At 37.1% G+C, this 27,841-nt stretch overlaps 1 protein-coding gene across 1 annotated transcript in view; it reads left to right on the top strand.

Moving 5' to 3' along the window:
* Positions 1 to 27,841, top strand: part of DDX10 (DEAD-box helicase 10) — a 158,800-nt gene that overhangs the window by 76,896 nt on the left and 54,063 nt on the right. The window contains exons 14-15 of the mRNA XM_086881915.1: positions 20,968 to 21,081; positions 23,275 to 23,436. Coding sequence (XP_086738041.1) covers positions 20,968 to 21,081; positions 23,275 to 23,436 — 276 coding nt within the window. The remainder of the gene's footprint in view (positions 1 to 20,967; positions 21,082 to 23,274; positions 23,437 to 27,841) is intronic.

Raw genomic sequence — 27,841 nt, 5'->3', positions numbered from 1 at the left:
GTTTACTTCCAGCCTAGGTTTTGTGTTTTTTTTTTTAATAACCTTCCTGTATATAAAATTGAGAAGTGTTGCAGTAAAGACTGTGTTACAGCTTAGCTCTGTACGCTGTGTTGCTTTTGAAAAAAAGAGGATTTTTTCCTTTTCTTTTTTCTCTTTTTGTCACATCTTTTCTGCCTATGGAAGTTATTTTGGTATCTTCTGAGCTGCTGTACTGCTCTGTGGTGCTACATCTTCATTTTGTTCCCTTTCTGATTGTATTTTATTAAATTGATTTTATTTCCTTTTAATTTTTCATCTCTCCTATTACTTTGCATCTTTTCCCTGTTTCACAGGGAAAACAGGGTAAACTCGTGTTTAAAAGAATTTAAAAAGTCATGATTCTGAGAAATAATAATACTATAAATTGTATATACAGAAGTAGCAAACAAGCAAATGCATGAAATGTCTTGGGGTAAATTGATTTTTAGAGAATTAAAAGAAATTTCAGAAGATGCTTGTTTAGATGAATGCTTTTTAGTTGCTTTTTTTTTTTTCAGATAGCTTTTATTCTCAGAAGTTGATATTTGTCTGCTGTGCTTTTTATTTACTGTGTTATGTAACCTCCATTTGCTGAAATTTGCATTTCTGCCTTCATGAATATATTATTTTTCAGATTTTGGGTCAATGAAAAATTTGATTAAATTTCTATTTATTTAGGAAATACATTGCTGGAGGCTCCAGAAGAAACAATATCCTAGAATTTTTAAGCTTTGGTATTTCTGAAGTACTTATTGCTTTAACAGGAATTTACAGAGAAGGGGAATAATAAGATATTAAATTGGCAGTCAGAATAGAAATAGCTTTAGAGATAAAATTTGAAAGAAATCTAAGGTATTAGAGTAAATAGCCCCACTATCTCAACTTTCATTAAATGATGTAAAGGCAAAGACAGTAATGGATTTTTAAGCATTGACTCTGCTTCAGTCAGAGATTAGCAGTTTGTATTAGAAAAAAAAGACTGATATAAAGGCCTAACACTTGCAGTTTCCTTTTTAACTTCTCATTAAAACAGCTGATCAAATGCTTTCTGTGAGATTTATTGCTTGCTGTCATCTGTCTTAGCCATGTATTTCACTAACGTAGAGTGATATTTTAGCTGAGCGATTTGGTAATGGCTCACCAATAAGGCAGTGTCTGATCTGGACATAAAGGTTCAGCATTTGATGTTGTGTTTTCTTATATAGCACAGCATCCAGGACACAGCTAATGAGGGCTTGTAAACAGTAAAGAAGGTTGGGACACAAAGCAGATGTGCTGCTTTACAGAGGTGCTCACTCAGTGACACAGTAAATGAGAATTTTCTCTGCAGACTGCAACTACTGCCAAATAACAGTGGAGAAACTGTGGGCGATGAGCACTTACTCTAATTGCAACACTGACAACGAGGAAGCAACAGGATAAAAATAAACCCCTCATACTTCGCTGGGCCTTCCATTGCTGTAGCATTGGAGATTTTTCTATCTTATGAGCTAAGGGAATCTTCTGTCCATACATAGTTTGGGCGGTGTCCAGTAGAATGTAGTGGTACATTGCAGCTCCAAAGTACATTTAAGTTACTGATTCCTGAGTTTTATTCTGTCAACCAGCACTAATCCCTGGTGTTTATGGAATGAGACAAAACCGAACACTAAGTGGCGTTGAAGGAAGTGAAGAGGCAAGATAATGAAAACAATAGGCTATCTTGAATTCTTTAGATTAGTAGTTCCTCTTCTACAAAGTAACATAAAAGACTTGCATTTGAAGGCAAGGGAGCACTAAATATCTATTTCCTTTACTAACTAAATAAAGAAATGTAACACATTATTTCTGGGTGTTAATAATGTGCATTTTAAATGTTGTATGCACAGAGCTGATTAAATGAAATCTTGTTTAGCCTAGATTATAACATTATAAATTAGATTATAAATTTATAAATTATAAAATTAGGGATTGTAAAATCTTTAATTAAAGGCTGGGACTTTGTTGCACTGGGCACTTAACATAGTACATATATACTTTTGCAGAGCTGCTGGTTTAAGGTGAGAAAACAGGTGGGCACAGAAGACAGATGGGGAAACACAAGGTGATGAAGACAATTATGGGGGTTGTAATAAGCTGCAGTTGCCGTTTACCATCTGCCCAGCTAAAGAGAGAAATTTTGTAATACCATTTTTTTGTTGTAGCACAGTATTTTTTCATTTTGTCTTAAGGATCTAGCAGTGCAGGTCCATATATAGTTACATACCTGATCAACCTGACTGGTTAATAAACATTATTATTATTATCTTCATCATCATTATCATCATTACTATGACAGAATTGTTCCTCTACTTTCATCTGTGTTCAACACCCTAATTTGTGGGTGCTTGGGAATTACAGTTGGGAAGGAGGTATCAAGTAATAATCAAGTAATATTTTTTCCAGTCTTGCAATGGAGTATTAACGACATAAACAAGAGCACTTTTATCTTTTTTGTGGTGTTCCCAAGTTGTGCCTGAATTGGAGTATTCATGTAAATTTGTTTTCAATCTATCCAGTGTTTAGTTTTTTTGCCTTTAAGCCCTGGTAGGTTGACTTGGCTCATTTCACCTAAGGAATGCTTGATGTTTAATCTGAAAGGTACAGAAATAGCAAGGAATCAAGATAGTTGTGTGGAAAGAATGATGCTGGTAAGTTCTGCTGTTTGAAATACAACTGGTGTTGCACTCCAGCATCACACCACCTTTTGGTGGTGAGGATACACTAGCAGAGGGTGTGTAAAGAGTGATGGTTTCTAGGGAAGAGAGTGTTTAACAAGGAGCTGGTACATTTTGAGGGAGTCCAAGTGAAAACTGATAGAACACATCTTGAAGGGGTGGGTAAGACTGAGCTTAAGGAAGATTACTATTTTCTCATGTGTAGGCCAGTCATCCAAGGTTACTCCTGTAGTGGAGAAGGAAGATAATGCTTTAGATTAAATACAAAGAAGAATATTTTTACAATGAACGTGGTAAAACACTCAAATAGGTTGCCTGGAGACTTGGTAGGTGCCTCATTCCTGTAGACTTTCACGGTCAGGCTGGTTTGGGCTCTGAGCAACCTGATGTGTAGAGGAAGTTTCCTGCTTATTTCAGGGAAATTGGACTAGATGACCTTCAAAGGTCCTTCCAACCGAAACAGTTTTGTGATACTAGGATTCAGTGATTTCAGGAGTTGATTCAAAGCCCCTGGTGTTTTACCTCCTGCTTAAAATCACCCCTTTGATTTGCAGAGGTAGTAAGGAGAAAATAGTTTTCCTTTGTTTCATTTTGTGCTTGCTTTTCCGTTTGTTTTTAGTCTCTAGTATTCTGCACTTAGTTAGGAAAAGCACTTATGTCTGTAAAGTAGAGATCTGCTCTCTGCAAAATTCCTGCTCCACAGAATGCAGAATGTGTGCAGGAAGGAGATCTATGTGATATGTTGGCCCTGTTGATTTTTGTACTTTATTACAAATTGTACCAGATCTTCCAAGTGAAAACAGCTCCTTTGCAGGTGAAAACTAACATGGAACAGTGGCTGTCTGCTGGATTATGTGGAGTGAATGGGCCAACCCACTAATGAAGAAGTTTGCAGTATAGCTGTTAAACTTCTGCTACAGAAAACATTTAGCCAAAAGGATTGGTCAATCAGTGTCCCCTTAGATGTGGAAGGGACATAATTGCAGTTTTTTACAAACTCTGATCTGAAATCTCCTGGTAATATTTTGGACTAAACTGACCTCATAATAAATAATCCAGATGGCAGAATTCATAACTCTCATGTGGGGACCTGCTGTTAAGTCTAGTGCTCAGCCCTGTAGTTTTGTCTTGGTTTATGTCAGTAAGAGTTGTTTATAGCTGGAGGTGCAGTGCGACCCGAAGCTGGAACGTAGTAATGATGGAAATAGTTTTGTGTTGCAGATCTTAAAATTTGAAATAGGATTTTTTTTTATAAGTTCACCTTTGGAAGAAAGAGTAATTTTATTTCCTTTTATTTCCTATCTTTTTAGAATCTTTTTAACATCCTTGTGATGATTTTTGTAAATCATATACCAGAAAACAAATTCATGGTGGCTCCTTTGGAAAACTGACTGCTACAGTTTTGCAAGTGAAGGACTTTAATAGCCCCAAATTTCAAAAAGATTAAAAAAATGGGATCTATCTGGACCACAGTCCTTGCAAGTGAGAAATCCACGACAATATGAAGAAGTAAAGCCTGGTTAAGCAAATGTTCATGGAGAAAGAGTTTATTTGTGCTCTGGGATGTGTGCTCACATCTTCAATTGGAATATTCAAAGTCAGTATGTTTTATGTTTTTAATGGGAAATATCTCCTGCCATTTTAATTTTTTTTTTTTTTTCCCAGGAGGAAGAGAAATATTTCCCTCTTTTTTTAAAAAAGCAGCTTACTGGGTGATGTTTTTAAAAGTGTGACTTTTTTGTTGCTATTTTCTATTTTAAGCAGTGAGAGTGGAAATTGTCAGAAGACAGATTTTATTAAAGCAGTGTAAATAAACAAGCAGATGGCTTAAAATATTAATAATTTGTTTTGCATATATTAAATATATGTATAAAATGTATTGAGAAGAAATACTTGCTGCTGGACTGGCTCTGTGTAATAAGTAATTTTGATTACTAAATATTCCAGTTTTATCTTAGATCAGATATCGATCTCTTTGCACTGATGGCCCATAGCTGACTCATTATTTTTCCCATTGCTCTACTAAATACTGAAACCTAGTGATGTTCTAAGCAGCAAAGTAGATAAATAAGATAATAAATTATGGCAGTTATCTTCTGCAAGCTGCTAAACTGATAGAAAATGTATTATGGTTATGTCCTTGGAAGAAACTGGCTGTTTCAATACAGTGTGAGCTTCTTATCAGGCTACTTGTCTTCTCTGAGTTATTGACCACTGAATACCCTCAGCAGCTTTTTTTTTCACTTATAAGCAAATCAGTCAGATACCCTTACTGTAAGGAAAGCTTCATGTTAGACAAAGCATAAGAAAGAGTTCCATACTAAACTGAAACAGAAAACATTTTTTCCATATGGTCTCTCATATCTCTCATATTCTCCTGTTGGTATTAGCCTAAACTTGGATATGCTTTTTAATGTTTTTTCCTCAGAGCAGTTGAAAATGGTAGATAAAAAGAATCTTACCCACATGTCTGTAAATGGCTACAGGAATAAAATCTATTGAATGCATGATAAAAAGTTACTGCAACATAAAAAGCTGTATTGTACAAGCATGGAAGCACTGTAAAAAGTGCTTATAAAAGCAGTTCAGAAGTTTTTATCCTACCAGAGTTAGAAGTAAGTTATATCTTCTCAGTTTCGTCTCTCTTTTGAGAAAAATCAAAGCAATCAAATGCAGCTATATGAAGGGATAACCTCTGTTTCTGTAGATTTAGTAGGAAAAAATACTTTTATATCTATATATATCTGTGAACTTTGATCATCGTGGAAATCAATCTATGCATGAAATGGATATGAAAAAAAGCATAACCTCAAGATAATGTACTTTGTAGTTTTAAACTGAGTGACTTGTGCAGAAGGTTAATTTGTGTGTTCTTACAAACTGGTCTGTCTGCAACAACCATATTCTATTACATTATCACTGTTACAGTGTTTGAGAAAATACTTGCTCTGGAGAAAAGGGACTGAAATTTCTCTCTTATGTCTTTATTCGTTTCCATATTGGATTACTGTTTTGAATAGAAAAAGATCACTAGTAATGTGAAGTACATGGTTGTCTTCTCACTCAATTGTGTTTCTTATGTAGAATCTTTTTTTCTGCTGAAAGGTTTTAAGAGGATGTTTTTGTTTAATCTCAGGTAAGATGTGTCAATGTGAACGCACTTGTTTAAAATCCAGTTTCCACTTTGGCAGTTGACCTGCTATTCTTGATTTTCTTGCTTTTCCTAACTTTGCTGTATTGTTAAAACTCTCAACAGCTACCTTGATATTGTGAGTAAGTGAAGTGTCATCTGGGTTTCTTCCAGCTGTGGTCACTGGGTGGCTCTTGGCACAAAGTGAAAACACTTGCAGTTTATTAGTTTTATTTCCCATTTTAACATTTGCACTTAAAATGGGAAATATTTCTCATCATCCTGGAAATCTTGACTTTTAAGCAGATTATTCTTAACTGAACAAATGTCTGCCACACATGACCCGTGCATTCTCTGAAACTGCTTCAGAAACTGTTGTTTTTTTGAAAGAGATGAGTGTTCCCTTATTTCTTAAGCTAGCTAGCTATCTAAATTAATTTTTAATGGAGACCTGTCAGCAACTACCTCAGTTTTTTTTAAGTAGTGATGACAGATTCATAATCCTAAACATATTTTTTGCTTTCCTTTCTTGTGTCCATTTTCAATGGACAGTGTTTTTTCAGTACACCAGTTTGCTTGAATTAGTGTGTGTGAAGTGTTTTCAGGTGAGCAAGGTGAGCTTTTCCATCATGCTGGAGTGAGAATGAGCGTAGAGCAGACTAGGGTGTGGGGTTTATGACTTCATTACAGAGGTCCAGTTGTGCTAACATAAGCTGCTGTGTCCCCACTGTTTTGCTGGCTTCAGGCTGTTTTCTTTGGTGCGCCTGGTGGCTCCAGCTTACTTCTTCAGTTAAGGCAATGTAGCAATTTGTGTGTGTGCCCAGGAGCTTAGCTAAGGCTCAAATGGGTAATTTTTCAGTGGTACAGAAGTGAAGTCCAGCTAAGAGATAATCTTTCAAGAGAGATTTCTTAATTTAGAGAAATTTCTCAGGAAACTATGTTCTGTGAATTGCAAGGATGGGATTTAAGCCTGAAAATGAGCAACTTGCAGTTTATTTGACAGTGCACATGCAAACACTTCAGGAATGGGAATGTGTTGTTTAGTTTGTATTACTTAAATTGGATTGGTCCAGCTCTTGACCTTGGTGCATAACGTGTCCTGCAACAGACTTCACAACAATTCGCTGTGCTCTTAGTGAGAAGACTAAAGACATTTCTTTGGATCGCAAAAATATCTTCCATGTCCAGCTGTTGAACCTTTTCTTGTGAAGGTTCTGCTGCTTAGAGCTGCAGTCATAATGCCATTCCTATTCTCTTTGTGCTTCTCTGTGGTTTTCCTGCAGTACTGGCCTTAGTGTTAAAATGAGGAATAGGAATGACTGATCAGTACCATGTGTCTTCCTTGTGGTACGTTCAGAGTATTTTTTGCTGAAATCAGTGATGCATTTCCATTGTTTCTGGTTTGTGAAACTTCAGTGTTAAATATTTATGGATTTTAAGTAAGCACAAGAAATGTCTAGGTCTAAGCTATATATTCTGGTGAATAGCTAACAAGTCATTTGTTCATGTGTTATCTCTCTAGACTTATTTTTCAGTCTATGCAGAATATAAAATCCACATTTATTCAAAACTAGTGCAGTTACATTTAAGGGAGAAGAAGAGTGTGTAATATTATACAAAGTTAATTTATGATGATGAAATAACTATAACAAGTAGAATATGTTAATTTCCTAACATCTCTGAAGTCCAGTGTGTTTCTCTAGAAATAATTACTGATTTGATTTCAGCTTGACTTTCTTCCAAGGATCTTTAAAATATGAGTATTATGGCTCAGATAAGATAATCAGAACATAAGTTTTCCTAAAAGTTGGTAGCAAAGTTGTACATGCAGCTCAGGAGGAGAAATTCAGTGTTAGAGTGCAATTAATTGACTGCTGTAAACTCTAAGACACTGTGTATAATTAATGAGAGATGTTTGTTCCACTTTCAGAACAACTGACACAACCTAATTGATCTTGACTTGACCTGAGAAACTAGGGGTGCACACAGAAGAAGAACCATGGGCCTGACTGAGGAGAATCAGTAGAAACCCAGTAATTTGTCTTTAAACACAGATCATTGTAGTCACTGTAACAGTTCTAATCCTTGATGTCTCTTAACTCTCCTTGAACATTTTTTAAACTTTAGTTATTACTTTTAGTATGGATTCTGTTAAATGTTCCACAGAAAGTTAAATTATTTTCTCCTGTTATATTGCCTTTGTCTAAAGAGTCAAGAAACTTTTTTTTTTTTGCAAATGTGCCTTTGGCATTCTTGGTCTGCAAGGCATTTCTTATTCCAATTTCCATTTCTGTAATCCATCATTCCTCTAAAACTTGTTTTTCTGCTTTGCATCCTTTTGAGTTCAGTCTGAGGGTCTGTCATTGTCTGGAGTAGCATGATTTCCTTACTCTTCACTGTTTCTTGTAAATATTGCTGTTTCCACTTCTAAATCATCTGTTACTTCCAGTAAGAAAGATTCATTCAAAAAAGTAAAATTGCACAACTGATAGAAGATTCTGTGTTAATGGGATTACCTGATCATTTAATGCCTGAACTGGGGGGAAAATTACTTAATTTTTCTTCAAAATGAGTGGACAGTTTTCATGTCCTCTTTGCTGGAAACTCAGTTGCCTTTGCCCTTCTAGTCTTAGTGCCAGCTTTCTGCCAGTTCTAAATCCTTGGAGCAGCAGCTTTTCTCTTTGGGGAAGGGCCAGTGCTAGCAAAGGGCAGGTGTGGAGTTGTGTAGAACTGCAGGACCACTTCTGGCAGCATTGTAAGTCTGTATTGAATACATGGAAAAAGAAGTCAGAATACTCAACCTTTTTTTAAGAAGAGAAATAATAGAAGTGAAATACCTTTTCCTGGTTATTATTGTGGTTTCTGCATCAACCTTTAGCTGTGAAGAACTTCCGTCTTTTCGGATTAACCTTGATTGACATTTGGTTGGGAGAAACCAGCTCTGTTCTTCTCGGGTCTCTCGCCAGCAGTGAGCAATTCCCTCAGCTGATCTCCCATTCTTTCCTCTGGTTCCCTGGTGTTTTCCTCACGTGTGTGGTGCTGCTGCCTTTGCCCCAGCTGGGCCTCCTGTTCGCTGGGTGTATGGGGTTACTGAGGAGCCCCTGGTGCACTTGGGCTCTGCACTCCTTGTCTGGGAGCAAAATTCAACCAAGCCTTGTCTCAAAGATAAACCCTCTCAGACCAACTGGTGTTTGCTCTGCTTGCTCTCCATAGCAGTGCTGTGTCTGGGTGGAGGCAGGGCGATGGCTTCACTTGTGTCTGCTCCTGTGCACAGAGAGCATCGCCTTCAGAGGCCTCTGAAGGGGAAGGGGAGGAGAATGTGCCATCTGGGTCAATCAGAAGAGGAAATAAAGCTCTCTTAAAGACAGTGCTGGTTATCACACTAATTACTGCTGAAAAATGCACTCTGGTCAAATGAGCAAAACTCAGGGTTTTTTCTCAAAACATCTGCAGTCTTTGCTATTTGTGGTCACAGTCTGTGGAGAATATTTTTGTGGGTGGCAATTAAATGGGCATAGGTTGTGGTTTCAGCTTGTGCAACAGAAGGGAGAGAGGGAGTTGAGATAATATATTTTTATCTTTGCAAAATAATGTTTTTATTACTTTCTGATGACAGATCAGGAGAATGTAGCAAACAAAATGTTTTGAGTAGTTTCAGCTTTGGCTGCCACTGTGTTCCTGGGGCCAGCTTTTCAGAGAGAAAGGAAGGTCATGCTCATCACATGCTTTCAGCCTTAAAGAATAACAGCAGGAAAGCTTGGTCTTCTCATCCCACCTTTTGATCTAAGTTTCTTCTGCAGAGTATTTTTAAGCCATAATTTTAACTATGTTTTGACATTTATTTAAGCCTTGGCTGCCTTAATGATTATGCAGAAAAATATTTTTTTCCTCTTTTTCCTTAGAATAACTGTCCTAACTCCTAGAAAATAGTCACATTAAACGCAACGATCTATATTTAACTAAAAAAGCCCCCAATTAATCAGTTCATTAAATGTCACCCTAGCGTTGCCTTCTGGCTCTATCACCAGTGATTACATTTCTCAGAATATTTCAATTTTACTGTCTTGCAGTAAGATATTAAGTGTGGCCTTTGAGAGAAGGAGCAATTTCCAGCAAAACTGAAAATTTATAAGGTCCAGAACATAGTATGTACTCAGCACACCTCAGGACTTAAGGATTCTTTAATCTTTAGGGGAAGGCCAACCTTCCCTTTCCCTTCCTACTTGTCTCCCTTCACTCCCATTTTGAGTGTGGGCCTTTCATGTGGAGTATCAATGGGGGATGAGTAAGCAGAATCTTTCACCTGCTGAAAACTGAGAAAATATCTCAACATCATTGTTGTTGGAGATCCATAATAGAACAAAAGTTGCAATGAAGGTGCATATTTTCTTAGCTCCTCAACTCCACCTTAATGTTGTATGGGGCTTGGGTTGAGTGTGGTTTTGTTTGATTTAGGGCTTTTTTTGGAAGTGGCAGACAGGAGATGCCTAGGTTTGAAGTAATTTGGGCCAATATCAAATACATGCTCATGCTCTCCTAATTTGCCAAGTTGTGCTGGAAATAGCATCTTTATTTCTTGCTCGCAAAAATGGAAGCTCTGGAATAGGTAGGATAAATAGAAGTCAACAAGATAATGGGATTTGCATGCTAATTGATGCAGCATCTACTCCTCTTGTCCGTAGAGGTCCTGAAGAATTCGTTGGTTCTGTGTGTTTCTGTTGGATTTTGCCAGAAGATTTTCTTATAAGGGTGCATACTTGGTAATGGCAGAGAGGAGTGGAATGAAAGCATTTTGCGCTTTGATCTGGCACTGCAGTTACTAGTGAGATTAATCATTATTGTATACTTCTTTGATATTTACAGTGTGAATTACAGTATGCTGGAATGTCTTTATCTTCATTTAGTCATGCATACTTGATTAGAATTTAATTTAGTTTTTGCCTATGAAATATGTGAATAGTTCTGTGTTCTCTATTATACCTCACTTAAATAAGCTGCATGAGAAGTGATGGCCTTGTGTTGCTAAAGGGCTAATGCTTTAGAAAGGAATGTTGTTGCCTCTTATGCTCACAGATAATGGAGGTTTTCAGCCTAATGCAATAATAGCTATACTGAAAAGTTCTGTGTTCCAGTGCATTAAATAGAGATATCTTTCAGAGTGAGATATTATCTAATTATTTTAATTCATAAATTTCTCAAGTAGTGGATTTTTTTCATGTTAGATAGTATAATAAAAAATGTAGGGGTAGTTTTGTTTTTTTTTATACTGTATTTCTTGTATAATAGTCTTATACTTAAGGACTTGGAAAATGAGCTGCAGTGGTTTTGCAGATGAATGGCAAAAACTGTTTGTTGGCATATACAGATAGAGTTGCTTTTACAATTACATAATTTATAGTCTGTGAATCAAATGTTTGTTTTGTGGGCTGGGAGGAGCTTGGCTCTTGACCAAAGCATTTCCTATTCTGTGGAGGAGTTGGAAATATGTAATATAAAAATAAAAAGAAAAAAGCAGAGGGAGAGGGTAAGATAAGGAAGGAAAAAGCATGAAAAATTGATTGTGCAATGCTGCTCATTCATGGTTCCTTCTGGTATTCTGGGATTTTATATCAGGGTAAAATATTAATATTCTATTATTCAGTAATAGAACATGAAAGCATGAAAGTTTTCTCATGAATGTAGGGATGAAAATGCATTTAAAAAAATAGATTTGCAGGATTTGGTTTAAATTTTTTAGCAGTTAAATGCTGTTGGGAGGATAAAGGAATTGTATTTCAGGATTAGGAACTGTTCCCAGGCATTTCTAAAGTACCTGTAAAGAAAAAAGAGGAAATGGTTAAAGCAGAATTAAACTTAAAAATGAGTGCAGACGTATGGGGCGTGTATGGATAAAAAAAAAAATCCTTTCTCTCATCTAAATTCATAGTTGGAACTATGCAGAGCTACTGATGGAATCCTCAATATCCTGAAAGAATAGTTTTTGTTGAAAATGTTGTCTTTACCATTGTTTAAATAGTTATGATTTTGAGTTGTAATTCACAAGTAAGTTCAATAAATTACAGTAAATGTTGCAATATCAACATTTTTTTCTTAATATTTGCTCATTTTACCTGCTTTTTAGAGAAACCTCATCTTCCATCTCTGTTTATCCTTTGCCAAAGTTCCATTTCTAAGTCTTGATACCAGCTACTGGAATGAGCAGTCCTGTATCACATGGAGTATGCATTCATTCTTAGGAAAAGTTTAGCAATTCAGTGGGAAATTATTTTAGTTGTTTTCAGTGTTTTAGAAGTATTCTAGAGAAATGCTGCTATGTGGCATCAGGAATGGGAATAAGATTTATCACTGAAGAACCGTTTAATAAAGATTTCTGTACTTAAGCTTGGCTCTTGACTGTGGTTAGAGATAAATACTGGACAGGGACCCATTTACTGGTGCCTTTTTCTCCTCCTTTTCTGCTGTCATAGTCTATACAAGTAAAACAATCTCCTAAATAAATTCATTTTTTAAATAGAAGGAATGGTAGCAAATTCCTGTCTTAACACACTGCCAAGTTCATAATGTAAATATATTGCAGAATAGTCCAGTTGTTTTAGCAAGTGGCAAGGTTTTCTTTTCCTCCCTCCTGCATTTTATTGCATTATTTATGTTTAAAACTGAAATTTTAATCTTAAATTTAGTTATTTTCAACTTTCCTGGCTTAATTTTATCTGTTTTAGGGACTAGTAGTATATAGTAAGAAATCTATTCTCAGCAGACTCTTGCGCCCAAATACAAAACTGTAATCAAAGTTGGATTCAGATTTAATCTCTCATGACAGTAGTCAAAACCATCGTGCATGAGTGCCATAGTACAGGTCTGTCTTTACTGTGGTTTGTTTCATCTGTGTCTCTTTCTTTGATCTGAAAGGCAATTTTAACTGGAACACAGTAGTGTGGTGAGCTGCTGGTCTTGTGGTCTAAACATAATGTGATGTGCTGGTTTTGGCTGGGATAGAGTTAATTTTCTTCATAATACCGAGTATGGGGATGAGTTTTGGCTTTGTGCTGGAAACTGTTGATAACACAGGGATGTTTTCATTTCTGCTGAGCAGGGTTTTCACAGAACCAAGGCTTTTCTGCTCCTCACCTCACTCCACCAGTGAGGAGGCTGAAGGTGCACAAGGGATTGGGAGGGGACACAGCCAGGACAGCTGACCCCAGCTAATCCAAGGGGCATTCCAGCCCATCTGACACCATGCTCAGCATATAAAGCTGGGGGAAGAGGAAGGAAGGGCTTGGGACATTCGGAATAATGGTGTTCATCTTCCCAAGTCACCATTAGGTGTGGTGGAGCCCTTCTCTCCTGGGGATGGCTGAACACCTGCCATTCCCAATTCACCATGGGAAGTGGTGAATTTATTCTTCTGTTTGCTTTGCTTGCATGCAAAGCCTTTGCTTTAGCTTTAAATTGTCTTTATCTCAGCCCAGGAGCTTTTTCATTTCTACAGTTCTTTATTTTCTCCCCCTCTTGCTGCAGGGGGAGTGAGTGAGTGAGTGGCTGCATTGTGGTTTGTTGCTGGCTGAGGTTAAGTCACAATATGCAGTTAGCAGTACTGAATAGTGGTTATTAGAATGTTTTGTAATTAACACTACTTCTGTTTCTACTGTTGCTGTGATTTTGAAGTGATTTATGTCTATGCTATTCTTTATGCTAAGAATGCTGTTTTTCTTTTGAATACTAACCTGTATCTTTCCTTCATAACTGCTACTGTAAAAGCCATATGCAGTTCTTGATGTTTTTCTCATCTATAAAATAGTCTCTTTTTAAAATCAGCATTATTTCACTAGGTTTAGAAAGGAAATAATTAGTAGATGTAGTAAGTAATTTAGATGTCTAGAATTTCCCTGATCAAATGATGATATTATGTAAAGAATTATCAACCAATAACTTTAGCTTCTTGTTTTTTCAGTATCTTGCTTGAAATCTTGCATGATACTAGTTGAAAAAAACACAAAATAACACATATACTAACACCTTGAAGGAAAAATACTCCAAACCAGCAAGACCCCCATCAATCCAGCCTTTTAATTTAAGCCACTGCTTGAAAAACTGAAGGTCATGTTGATCTTCATACTTGATTAATGTGCTGTAAGAGTTCATAGAGAAGCAAATAGAAAACATGTAAGGAGTGTTGTTTTTTTCTTTTGAGTATGTCTACCTGTTTCCAGATTTTCACAACTGCTGTGGTAAAAGCTGTCCTCAGTGATATATACTAATGATATGCAAGTTGTTTGAATAGTGTCTGTGAATTTAAGCTTCCTAATTTTTAACATTTAATTAAAAAGTAAAAATTTAGAATACTTCACCCAAGCAAAATTTGCTGTGCTTGTATTACATAAAAAGTAGAACAACACAGGAAAGAAGCTTGTTTTCCTAGGGAAGATTGAGGGAGTTCTTCTGTTAGAAGCAGCTTTGCCCTGCTTCTTCTTAGTGGCTTTGGCTTGTTCTGATGTTCACAACAATGCAAAGTTGGCCATGATTCATGAGTAGTCAGCAGAAATTAGGAAGGACAGAAATAACTGTCATTTAGAGAAGTGGACAGGAAATCAAAATAAAGACCACCTAGCTACCAAAGATCATGAAGAAAAGCAGCATCCTTGCATCCCCTTGTGGTCGTGAACCACAAGGATTTTTGCCTCTTGGGTCCTCTATACTCAATAGGAATCAAATTGTATTATCAAGAGGAAGCTTTTTGGTGTTTAGCATTTTGTAGGTGCTTGAAGAGAGTCTGACTATTTTGCTTCTCTTGATGTTTTCTGTCTTATCTGTCTTACCTTTAGTATCTTTAGTAATTTAGTAATTATGTGTGAGGAGCGAAGGAGTAAAGTTTGTAACTCAATGCTGCTTCTGTGATATTTTGGATATTTTTCAGAAGTAAAAACTTCTCTCCCCTCTAAATTCCTCTCTTTCCATATAGGTAATCAAAGCCTTGTAGTCTGAATTTGGAAAATTTATGTGGTTGGAAGGTAATGCTTTATGGTTAGGCAGTTTTAGATTAGTGACTGGAGATTAGTTAGTCTTTTCAAAGTTCTGTGGTGCATGCTGGATGAAAACCATCTCTGTGCTTTCCATGGCACAAAAAGGCCTCTTCTTTGCCTAAGGTTTGGTAGCTTCGGTCTGCAGGCCTTCTGTAGGGAATGACATTCGAATCTGAACGTGGTAGCTCAACAGAGGGACCAACGTACTTGATGATACTGCAGATGTGATAATACTTGCTCCTCTTGTGGGCAGTTTCTTGAAGAAATATGAAACAAGTCTGTGAAATTGAGTCCCATGTTGATTTTTGTTTCTCAGAGGCAGTTACTGTTAGCTTCTTGGTAAAGTAATGTAATGATGTGGGGGGGAGACTGGAAAATATTTTCAGGTTCAGCACCATTCTTCCTAGGAATTGTATGATACAAGGAAGAGGGAGAAGAAAAGCCAACAACCCCTCTAGAAATGCAGTAATGCTTGTTTTAGCTTACAGGACTGGAGAATTGGTTCTAACTTTTTTTTTTCCTACTGATATTTTATGATGCAATGCTTTACCCTGCCACAATAATGTCTGTAGACAGCTTTTGTAGTGAGTATTCTGTGCTTGCTTTCAAGTGTGTGTTGAGTTCAAATTAAAGAGAAAATTATAGTTAGAAACAAAATAACTTTTAAGTTGCTGATGAGTAATGCTCAGATGGTCAAAGCGCATCTGTTTCGTCTTGGTTATGGTAAGATACTGCTGTTTGATCCTGAGTTGCTGAGGATTACGTGCTCAAGTCTATCTGTTGACTTTAAAATTATTAAAATATTAATAGGAAAAAATGTGACATATTACAATAACAGAATTTACTGACAGCTGCATTTCTGTTCCCTGTCTCTTCAGGAAAATATTATAACTGGAAAAATAGTAAATCTGATTTCTTAAACTTGTCAGTATCTTTCATCAGTGTCTTATCATTCAGAAAACATTTTGTTGTTGATTCAGCTTAAGAATATCAGATGTTTAAGCCAGAAATCAAAAGCCCAGTCCTTCTTGAGAAAAATAGAAAAGAACTTGCATATTAGCTGTATTGTTAGTGATTCTATATCAAAATGTTTGCATTTTCTGTGCTTCTAATAGCTATTTTTTATTGTTACTCATGAAATAATCCAGCAAGACATCTGGCATCTACAAAAGGAAAAAGAAATTTTGGCTCTAGATTAGTAACAGTAGAAAATCCCCCAAGCCTGCAGCTGATCCTGCATTTTACAGATTTTTTTATGAACTTGAGTGACTCTTAACTTATAATGTTTAAGTGTTATATATCATTTAAAAGAGGCTAATTATTGTTCTGGTCTTGTTTAATCACTTTAATTGCCACATCTTTATTGAAGAAAAGAAGATATTTGGAGGCCTGTTGTGTTGAGCATAGGGCAAAATGTACCTGCTGATGAGCAGCAGGTAACCTCTTCTCATTGACAGAGAGAGGTGTGTGCAGCAGCTGGTGCTTAAACTACTGTTAGCAACTTGAGTTCAAATGCAGAATTCCTTTGGTATCTTAACGGCAGTGTGAAAACCTGTGCCCAGATCACTCATGCTGTTTTGTTTGGATCAGTGCACTATCTGATGGAATAATTCAGCGTTGGGAAGGGATTTACTGAGGTAAATAGTAGTTGAGCAGGACCTGCAATGAACCCATCTGCGAAGACAGCAGCTGTTCCCTCTCAGCTCACTTTAAAATGCCTGGGCCTGTGGCTTGCTGTGGCACTAGGAACAGGGTCTTGTCAGCAGAAACCCTCCATTCACTTATATCTGCTGATGGGGTGATACTTCTACCTGCAAAGTCCATGACCCCAGATTCCAGCTGTTTACTGGGCAGAGATGACTTCTGCTACCTTTGTATTCTCTACAGAATTTAAGGTTATCAGATGGTGTGAGGATCTTCTGGCAACCTCCAGCAGCTGGTGGTGCCTGCTACTATGGTGAACTCCTTGTGAAGAAGAGATGAAGCAGTAGAGAATGTCAGCCTGCCACTTATCTGTGCTCAGGTATCTCCTAGTAGAAAAGATGAAAATGGGAAATGAGTAAGCAGAATGGCTTGAAAACACAGAACCAAGGATTAGCACTTAAATTAGGGAAGCCTGAGGTCTCATATCCAGTGGTGTTTCACTTTTAAAATGAATGAATCAGGGTCCTGCTAGATAGGACACTGATGTTTCAATGTAGCTGTTCAAGTGTGAGGTCAAAGCAAAGACAGGCAGTGGCAGAAGAAATTTGGTGAGGGGGTCACAGGGTATCATGGTGGAGGAGACCATGAACTGAGATGGATTTAAACAACCCATCCTGCATCAAGACTTAAGCTACTTGGAGAAACATCTGGCACAGCTATGTTCAATATAAAGCAGCAACCACCAAGGCAGGAAGTATAGGGCAAGAGGCTCTTGGAATGTGGGGAATGGATCCCCTGGAAGATGCTACTGGAGACACATGGAGGGAGAGGGTTAAGTGGTAGAAGAGAGACACTTTAGGATTATGTAGGGACTCCAGAAAAATGTGAGAGATCCTCAGAAGGGAACCAAAGCAGCATGTATGCTGCACCCATGGTGGCCCCAGGACTATACACTCCATGGCTGATCCTGGACTCCCCCTTGGAACAGGGAAGGTATGTCAGAAACCAGTGCCCTAACACACCAAAGGTCCCTTCTTCTACTGCTGAATACTGAAGTCCTGTAGTTTGGAAAATTCTGCCTACATCTGTGATGAAAATGTTTTGATAGCTGAGCCCATCTGGTCTTAAACTATGAGTCAGTCAGGGGACTGTCTCTGAAGCTGAAGGAGCCTTGATAGCCATCAACTTTGAAGTGTGCTCAGAAAGCTAAATTACCATGGTAGTGGGTTGACCCTGACTGGATGCCTGGCACCCACCAAAGCCTCTCTATCACACCCTTCTACAGCTGGGCAGAGGAGAGACAACATAACGAGGGGTTGGTTCATGGGTTGAGCTAAGGACCAGGAGAGATCATTCACCAAATACCATCACAGGCAAAACAGACCTAAATTAGAGATATTAATTGAAGCTATTGTTAACAAAATCAGAGCAGGATAATGTGTAGTAAAACCAGCCCTTTAAAACACCTTCTGTTCACCTTTCCTTCTCAGTTCTACCTCTTCCTTCCCAGTGGCACAGGGAGACAGGGAGTGGGGACTGTGGTCAGTTCATCCATCCTGCTACTGCTTAGGGAAGGGAGTCCTTCCCTTGCTCCACTGTGGGGTCCCTCCCATGGGAGACAGTTCTCCGTGAATTTGTCTAACATGAATCCATCCCATGGGCAACAGTTGTCTATGAACTGCTGCAGTGTGGGTCAGGCCTTCAAGGACAGGCTGCTCCAGCGTGGGTCACAAGTCCTACCAGGAAACCTGCTCCAGCATGGGCTCCTCTCTCCATGGGTCTGCAGCTCCCTGCCAGGAGCCTGTTCCTGGCCTCCCATGGGTTCCCAGCCCTCTGTCAGGCATCCCTCTGCTCTGGTGTGGATCTCCTCCATGAGCTCCAGGGGGATTGCTGCATCTCCATGGTCCTCCAGGGGCTGCAGGGGCACGACTGCCTCACCAGGGGCTGTGCCAGGGGCTGCAGGGGAACCTCTGCTCTGGTGCCTGGAGCACCTCCTGCCCCTCCTTCAGCTCTGACCTTGGTGTCTGCAGGGCTGTTCCTCCCACATGTTCTCGCTGCTCTTCTCTGGCTACACTTACATCTGTGCCGTATTTTTTTTTTTCTCTTCTTCATAAATATGTTATCACAGAGGCTTTACCATCACTTCTGATGGGCCCAGCCTTGGCCAGCAACACATTCATCTTGGAGCCAGCTGGCATTGACCCTGCTGGACATGAGGAAAGCTTCTGGCAGCTTCTCACAGAAGCCACCCTTGTAGTCCCCCCTGTACCAAAAGCTGGCCATGAAAACCCAATGCAGCATCCTAGTAAAACCCACAGTTCAATTATCTAGAGAGTGTGTAGTGTTTTATATTCATGCTTTTTTCTACAGGTTTTTTTTAAAATTTTAATCCCTTTGTGTAATGCTACACAAGCAATATTATAAATCTGCCAAATTCACCCACTGACCTTACACTATGCTTTTTGAATCTATAGTGAGGGAATTTAGCTTCCCATTTTTTTCTTCTCCTCCTCTTGTTCCTTCTATTTGTTTAGAAATTTGCACTGTTCCATTTTCTCCCACACAACTTGGCAGTATCAAACTCAGAGGAAGGAGGGGGAACAAGGTACAACTGGAAATGTTGCCTATGTGTGCATGTAAAGACAGCTCATTGGATATTTGTGGTTTTTAGCTGGAAAAACCTTTTAAACCAAGAAATGTAAACAGCTGAAATTCACAGTTAAATATAATTTTGCAAAATACTGTTCTACCAATTTTAATCTTGCAGTATTTTTTCTTTTATAGTAGCATGTTATGCTGATACCAATAATATTGGCAGTCCAGAAATAAAGGACTGTTTAATAAAAAAAGAAAACCAAAAGCAGCTGCTGAAAGAAAATGCCGTGGTAGTGAATAGTATTGTCCCACCACCTTGAAATACATCTCCCTTTAAATTCTTCTTGTGGACAGCTCCTGTTGTTCTGCTAAGTAGTCTGTATTTTGAGGTAAGGGTTTTATGCTAATGCAGACTCTGAAACAATTTCTGTTTGTAGGATAAGCAGCAGTAATGAGGGAGTAGCACAGCTTTCTGGGCTGTTACAGATGTACCTAACCAGTGCTAGCTGCAAAGTGCAGCAAAAATTGTTTGACAATACGGAGGACAAAAGTGCTGCTACAGTTACTATTTTCTATAATAGATATGGTCATTACTTGATATCACAGCGCAGTAGCTGTCACAAGCCATTTTTCCTGTTAGAAGGGCTGTAATTTTTCTCTTTTATAGTTCATATTTCAGTGCATTAGTGTGCTGACCATAGTGACAGTGACTTTCTGAGTTAATGTTTTTTTGCTTCCTTTTATAGTGGGTTTTGTATAGAACATGAAAACTGATTAAAATGACCAAAATAAAAAATGAAAGTGAGAAAAAGTTCAGTTTTTCCTTTTTCTTTCTGGATGCTTTGACTGCTTTCTGTTATTTATTAGAAGTTTAGACAGTTTAGTGACTGTTTTTCAGGCACTTTTTCCTGAGTAGTGGAGAGATTGCAGTCTTTAAGGGATGATGAATGAGTTGTGGGCCTTCTCCTATGGAGTCTCAACATATTCCTTCAGAACATTTTTTCCTATAAAATAGATTTTACAATGTCAGTTACTGCTTAAAATGTCCTCTTTGTATTGTGCCCTGGTAGATGTTGGAACACATCTTTGTTTTTGAAAGGAGAGTTCTCGGAAGAGGAGTTGGGGTGGTGGATCTCCACATTCTTTAGTTCCGTGATGTTGCCACCATATGTGTGCCTTGGGGAAACTTATATAGGCCATCTGTGGATTTCACAATTCCTGTGGATTTCTGTGGATTCATTCATTGGTTGCTCTGCTGTCTCTTTTCCCTTTCTTTTCCCTACTTTCTTTTATGATGCTAGTAACTTTTGCAATATTTAAATGGTACTTCCCTAAGTTTGGTAATCACCTACTGGAAGTTCTGCAAGAGACAAAAGTCATGAAGTAGGAATATTCTTGCATGGCCACATGTGGCATTATTGATACAGAGATAGCTCAAACTGGTTTATTGTAGTGTCTAGGGGCAGTGTGATGACAAGTGAGATGAAATGAGTATCTGATCAGTTGTAGTTAATGGCTTCAAGTCATTTATACTGTATTTCTTGTCTGATGAGGCTTTCTAGAAGCATAAGCTGATGAATCTAGTGTCCTTGTCCCTTAAAGTTTAGTGAGATCTGAATGGGCCAGGTGTCCTGACAGGATTTAAATTATACTAAATTTTTTATCCGAGTAAATGAATTTCTGATTATATGGCCTGCTTCAAATGCTTTCATGACAAGGTTTGCTGGCTGATTTTTACTGGAAATTAGTCTTACACATGTTTTAGGAATTAAATTTTAATACATCTAATTACTTTCAGGAAAGTTTGAAATATATACTCTATGACTAGTAAAAAACATAAGAAAACTTACTTTCTTTTATGCAGACCACGTCGAAATCAAAGATGAAGAAAAAAACAACTAAGACCCAAGAAGCCAAAAAAATATTGAAGAAGAAATTTAAAGTTAACACAAAAATAGTTTTTACCGAAGAAGGAGAGGTAAGATCACTTAAAAGTAATTGCATTTTGGTGGGAATTGAAGTTGTAGTTTCTGTAAAGTCATAGATGTATTTTATACCTGTATAAAAAGACACTTGTGAAAAATGTGTGGTATTTGTAATTGGCTTACATTTTGCGAAAGTGTTCAGCTTCCATTTAGAATTCAGTTCCATTGGGAAAAAGAGGAATGTTGAGCACTGACCTCTTTTCATCTTTGTATGTGTAAGATACTTGTATGAGAGCTGAAAGTGGATGTACAGAACTGTATCTTTTCTCTGCCTATTATCTTCAATTTCAGGTGGAATCAAGAGCACGTTTGTTTTTTTCTTACAGAAATGTAAAACAATTTTCCTGTAGCTGTTTGCCAAAGCTCTCCAAAGTCTTGAGTTAATGTACTGGAATTAAAAGAAGACCCTGGTTTTCTTCCCAGCATTCACCATTTCTAGATTAAAAGTTTTGTTAGAAAAGCTCAAGAAATAGCAAATTTTGGCCTACTGGTACTGACGTAGTAGTGCTTGGAAATTTGCCAGTTATTTGATTTGTTCTTTTAATAGAACAGTGGAAAAAAATATTGACTTTATACTGAAAGGAACTATTGTGGATGCTAGTCTAGGTTTTCCCTGTGGAAATAACCTCACTAGCAAGTATCCATATTCCATGAACTTTTCTATCATTTGATTTCACAGCTTCGGATTCTGTGTATGTTGTTTTCCTGTTTCCAGCAGATAAGATAAAAAGTAGGATGTGTTTGGTTTTTTTTTCCTCCTCTTTATAACAATTTCAGTAAGGCATAAACTGAGAGGTCACCTTTACAAGTATATAATTTTCTTTTTTTCTGACAAAATAAAGCATTTTATATTGCAGGTGAAGGGAGTGTAGCCATATGCATAATTACTAACATTAGAGAGAATGTAAAAGGTTGTAGAGGTTGCCCCATTGACCGAAAACTACAATGTCAGATATTTTTAGATATACAGAAGCTGTTGTCTGAACTTAAAATTCGTATGCAAATGTTTTAGGTATTTATGCAATGGAGCAAGGATGGAGAGAAAAATAATCACAAAGATTCTAGTTTGAAAAGCACTACTGTAGAAAAGGGGTAACATTTAAGGAAACTCAGAATTTGCATCTATGGATGTTGTTCTTGGTTTTTTTCCTATCCAAGCTGTGTAAAATTGTACTTTAAAATTTTACTATTCTATTCCACTTCCTACTCTTTGATAAAGTCCTCTAAAAATGTATCTTTCTGGAAAATACACCTACACAAACTCAGTTTTACAAAAGGATGTTGTAACAATGGGTTGGATTTATCTGACCTGTTAAATAAACAACCTGCGTGCATTAGGGAGTCCTAAATGTGTTTGGTTTTGCAATTGTACTGAAAGGCATTCTGTATTGTCTGCCATGTACTTGCATGTCAAGATTTAGTACTCTACCAATCCATGAGCAAGAATGATTTTGCAAAGGCTTTCCTTTTAAAGTGTGTGCTCATACCACACGGTATAAGCTACTAGGTCATAAGACAGATGTGGATGTTTTTTGGTGAATGTGTAGTCTTGAATTTAGAGTTTCAAATATTTAAGGGAAGCTGAATGTGTTCAGTGTGTCGTCCATCAAACATTTCATCAGCATGAATCATCAAACAATACTGTATTTCCAATACTGTCCTAGTACAATAATCAAAAAAACCCTTCCATATCTGTTCCCCTTGCTTCCCTCAAAACATGAACCTGCAGTCATGCTTTTGTTGTGTACTCTTGAATAAAGGTTGTCTAATTTTTGTCTTGGTTAATATGTCAGAATGCTTATTGTGTACATGAAAGGAACTGTTTAGATTTACTCACATTTTTTTTTTCTGAGAGTAATTTCTTGAGAACAAGTAGTTTGTTTTTTTCCCCCAAATGACTAGCAGGATTAGAAATTACTTGTTCTAATCAGGAAAGAGGACAAAATAAGAGAAGAGATTCAAGTGAAGTCATTAAAAAGTATTGTGATATAATAGAGACACTACTTTAAAATAGTAATTTTAAACTGATTGTGGTGTAAATTTAGGTTTGTTAATTTGTTTCCTTTGCAGATGATCTTTTTATTTAGTCTGGACAAATAATGTATTGGAATATTTAGGCCACAAAAAGTGTGATGTGGAAAAAATCATTCTAACCATTATTTTTCTTGCTGTCATCTCTAATTCAGTTAGTGCAGCAGTGGCCACCTGTGCAGAAATCCAATTTGGCGCAAGGAGATGAGGAAGAGGATGCCAGTGGTATCAACCTAGATAAAGCGAAAGAAATACTGCGCGAAGAAGACAAATTTGACAAAGAAGAATACAGGAAGAAAGTAAAGGAAAAACATAGGGTAAGTTGATTTCTAGCTCAATTACTGAAGTACAGAAATACTGTGCTGAGTGAGGAAAAACACTTAAATACATTGTGAAATAAGTGTAGAACAAGTTCATTTAAATATTTCAGTTTTCTTCAGGACTATGCTACTCACAGGAAACTGTTTTAATGTAAGTAGCTGGATAGCACAAAGCCTTATTCACCATTAAGTGTTGGAGTTTTATTTGCAATTTTAAAATCTGGTGAATTTAGTAGGAGTATTTTTTTTTAAGCAGTGTTCAGTGGAAGAATTTGTTTCACCAAAAGAAAATATTACTAGGCCTATGTGCTCTAAAACCTGCTGTCACTGAAAGAGTATCTCTGAAATGTCTTCAGACTACCATTTGTTCAACAGTCATTACTACATTTCAGCTAGGCCAAAGTGTTAACTTTTTGTGTCAGTGTTGTTGGGGCTATCAGAATTTGCTTAATGAATTACTCAAACTACATGATAATGATTTTATCATGTAACTCGTGACTTGAGAAGATCAGTGTCTACAGTCTAGCTTCTCTCTGGTATTTAAAAACCTTTAAGTTGCAGACTACGAGTTTTCCAGCTGCTTCTCTGCTGTTAGTTATGAACCAAAGCAGGGGTTTCTGATCTTGCTGGGTACCTGTCATAGCTCTGTCATACCATGTCACAGCTCTATGTCTTTGAGCTCAAGGGTCATTCTGTTAGTGATTGTGAGATGGGTGTGCCATTCTCCAGATAACAGATCCATGTAAGATCCCAGGACTATATGCTGTTAAAGGCCTGATTTATACTCAAAGCTTCAAATTTCCAAAGTGTTAGAAAGCATTGTTTTATTGTCCTGCTCTGTAAATGTTGACTTAATTCAGTTTGACTTTCCACTGATTACTACTGTTAGTACAAAATCTTTCAGTGTTTGTGAGGGCTTGAATTTGAACAAAATCGTTTGGAATGAATCTTGAAAAAAGCTTCAAGTTATGTTTCAGCCGTGAAGTGTCCTAGCTAATACCAAAGCATACTTTACACATTTAATTTGAAAGTCTACTCCTCTAGTCCTGTTGCAGTCATTTGACAAATATAAAAAAATCTCATCTCATCTTTAGCAGAGGGCTGCAATTGATAGGAAGTGAAAAGAAATCATGTTTGATGTGCTCTAAGTGAAATAATAGTCAAGTTTACAGAAAACAATGCCATCAGATTTCAAGGATGCACTTAATGAACAAGGAAGGAGAGACTGATTCTATGACTTTGCAATCAATCTGTTTGCTAGCAGATTCATATACTTTGAATAACACTGTTGTAGGTTCGATATCAGACTTCAATGATAAAATAATTAATCTCTTGGTCTGTTAAGATAGCTTTATAGTGCTGAGGAGAACAAATGATGTTGACCAGATATTTACCTGCATTGAAGAAAAATATTTCAACTGTGGAGATACTGTGAAAAGAGAATGCCTCTTTTCAAAACTGAGTCAAAGTTAACAGACTGGCAATATCAATGCCATGGATATTTTTTGTAATTATGGAAAATGCCATATGTGAAGCTTCTTGGAGATTAGTGCATGAGTGTTTTTCACACTCCACCAATTATCCTTTGTGAAATGAAATAAATAAATTATAGTACATAAAAAAGGAAATGTATTAATGAAAAAATAAAAAATACCTCTGTTTGACATCCTGTGAAATGACTGTCTAGTATTAAGGGCTGTCATTCAGTCATTGTATGACTGACACACATCTGACATTGTTCAGATTTTTTATTTGAAACTTCACAATTTGAGGTGAAAAATACTTCATATATAAATTTTCTGTATATAATGAAGTATTCAGGTACCTGATTGTTATTTAATTTTTGAAATAGTCTTATAACAGTTTAGAATCCTAACATCCAAATTTAAATGAGATGAAACTTGCAAAGAAAGGAGGGGGCAGGAAGACGATAGCTTTTACTCTGGCAGAACTTCATTTGCCTTCCCACTGTCTCACTAACCTTGTGGTTAAAGATGAACCCCTCTCCAGAGTCCAGAAGGCATTCAGGATACCAATTCATTTCATGTGTTAATTAATACAGGCTATATAAGGTAAGGCTGACATATAGATTGATTCTCTTGCTCTTCCTTATTACTAAGTCAACCATTTATGTTTGGGATTCTTGACAGTGAACTGTTGCTGCTTAGGAAACAGCTGTAGTGGTAATTACAGGGAAAATGTGCTAAGCCCTGCTCTTTTGTTTCATCCAAGGAGAGGCAGGCATGCCTCTTTTCTCTTGGGTCATCTTAAGCTTGGTCCAGCGATCAGAAGATGGCCTTCTTCCAGTGATCTATGAAGAAGCGACATAGTTACTAGGTGGAGGAGATGCTACTCAATTTTTTCATTACCAGAAAATGTAAACTTTAAAATTCACACTGTAGGGGAAGTTCTATGGCATAATTCAGAAATCACAGATAAGTGTCATAGATAAACATTATTTTAGCCGTTTCAACCATTGTTTTTTCACTAACGTTTTTGGGATTTATTGTGTTGTTGATGGGACAAGTCATCTGTCCTTCATTAACAAAAGAATGACAGAGGAAAATTTGAACTGTCTCACAGTAAAAGTGAGTTACATGGCTATTTTCTTAGTGACTTCCTAATGGTATTTAAAAATTCTCCCACCTCATGAGGTTTCCCTTCCCAAAAGATAATCGCTCAGCAGCAGATACTAGCTGAGTTTGAATCTTTGGCTCACATCTCAGTGACAGGAAAGGAGAACTATGCAAGTCTGCATCATGACTATGCTGCAGAAGCCTGATCAGGTGACTGATGATTGTCTGAATTTGCTATTAAAAGTTTGGTTGTTTAGGTAAGTCTGACAGGCAAGTGGTTTAAGTTATTTCTTACCCTCATTTGGAGGGAGAGGGTGTAACCTAAAAGATGAATACTCAAGTGTGTTACCAGTAAAGGCTATGAGAGTAGTAAAAACACTAAGAGACTTTGTTTTTATTACTTTGGATTTTGTCTAAGTGTGGATGTCTTAGTGCCCTTTCTTGTGTCATTGAAAGAGGAGCTTTTCAAAGTCACATACTTTAATCCCATCTTATATATCCCTTTGCTGGCATTCAGCAGAACCCTTTATACAAAGTCTTAAATCCATCATTTGTGACTGTCATTGCTTCTTTTTAAATCCTCTGTGCTACACTGTGGGCCAAAATACATCATGTTGTAATATGAACTCTTGTTATCTGACCTGTCCTTTCTGCAGTAATGCTAATTATTTAATTCCCATCTTTATTTAAGTTTCCTTTCTTTAAGCAGACTGCTGAAGATCTTTGTCCATTTGTCATGTTCCAATATTAGATGTGACAACTCTCTGTTTTTGGTTTTCTGCCTCGGCTGCTGAATTCTACAATTGTCTTTTTGAACAAGCAGTGGCTGAATCTTTCCTTTCTGCTTTTGCTTCATTTTTCATCTTTGCTTAACATTTTCATCAACTGAACTTTCTTCTGTTCCTTCATTTACATCAAGTTTCAAATGTATCTTGATTCATATTTCCTCCTCTTAATTCCTTTTCTTCCCTAATGCAGCTGATACCTGGTGGTGTGTGTGGCAGTAATTTTTGGTTTTTTTTCCCTTTAAATAAATTTTTGAAACATGCTAAATCTATTATAGTTATTAAGATTAGCAGACCACTAGAGACAAATGCATTTTCATTCTGTATAAATCAAATGTAGCAGTCTGATATGTGGTTATGTGTATGTAATCATAAAGTTCCTTCAAGCTGAATGCGTGTGGATACCTGAAGTCTTTACATTGGCTTTGAAATGGTGACTTACAATAACAAAACAATTTACAGAGGGCTATAAATGCAGATGTTATTTCATCCAGGTTTTTTTATCTGTCAGGTGGGTCCAGGTTTTGATTTAGATAATGAGTGGATGTAGAAAAAGCAGCATTTTCATAAAGCTTGTACTTTTATAGGTCATCTTCAGTTGAGAATCATTTTCTTACAATTTCTGCAATATAATCTTGAAGATTAGAGGTCTCTGGGGGAAAAAAAGTGAACTCCTTAAAATCAAAACATCCCCAAAATAGCCTAATTTTTTCTTTTAGGGGAACATGGCATGTAAGCTTATTATGAAGTTTCCTTGCAAAACTGTTTCTGATGAAGAACAAAAGTATTCAGAAAGTATCCACAGGCCATTGCTTTTAAGTCCATTTGTGAGTGTCATTTAAATGAGCAGTTTCCTGTATGATCAGAAAAATGTTTTGATGCATTCATGAGATGCTCGGATTAGAAGAGTTGTGTGTTGCAGTGCCTTAAGGCTTGTGGCAACTTGCAAAGCATCTACACTATAATTGGGTTTCCTTCCTGAGTCTCACATTTTATTATTCTCTCCTTCCTCTACAAATATGGAAGAACTGAAAATCAGAT

This window comes from Cyanistes caeruleus, chromosome 3 (genome assembly GCF_971803275.1).
Source record: "Cyanistes caeruleus chromosome 3, bCyaCae1.hap1.1, whole genome shotgun sequence".
Classification (NCBI taxonomy): Eukaryota; Metazoa; Chordata; class Aves; order Passeriformes; family Paridae; genus Cyanistes; species Cyanistes caeruleus.
The sequence above is the reverse complement of the archived record's forward strand: the minus strand, read 5'-3'. Positions and strand labels throughout refer to the sequence as shown.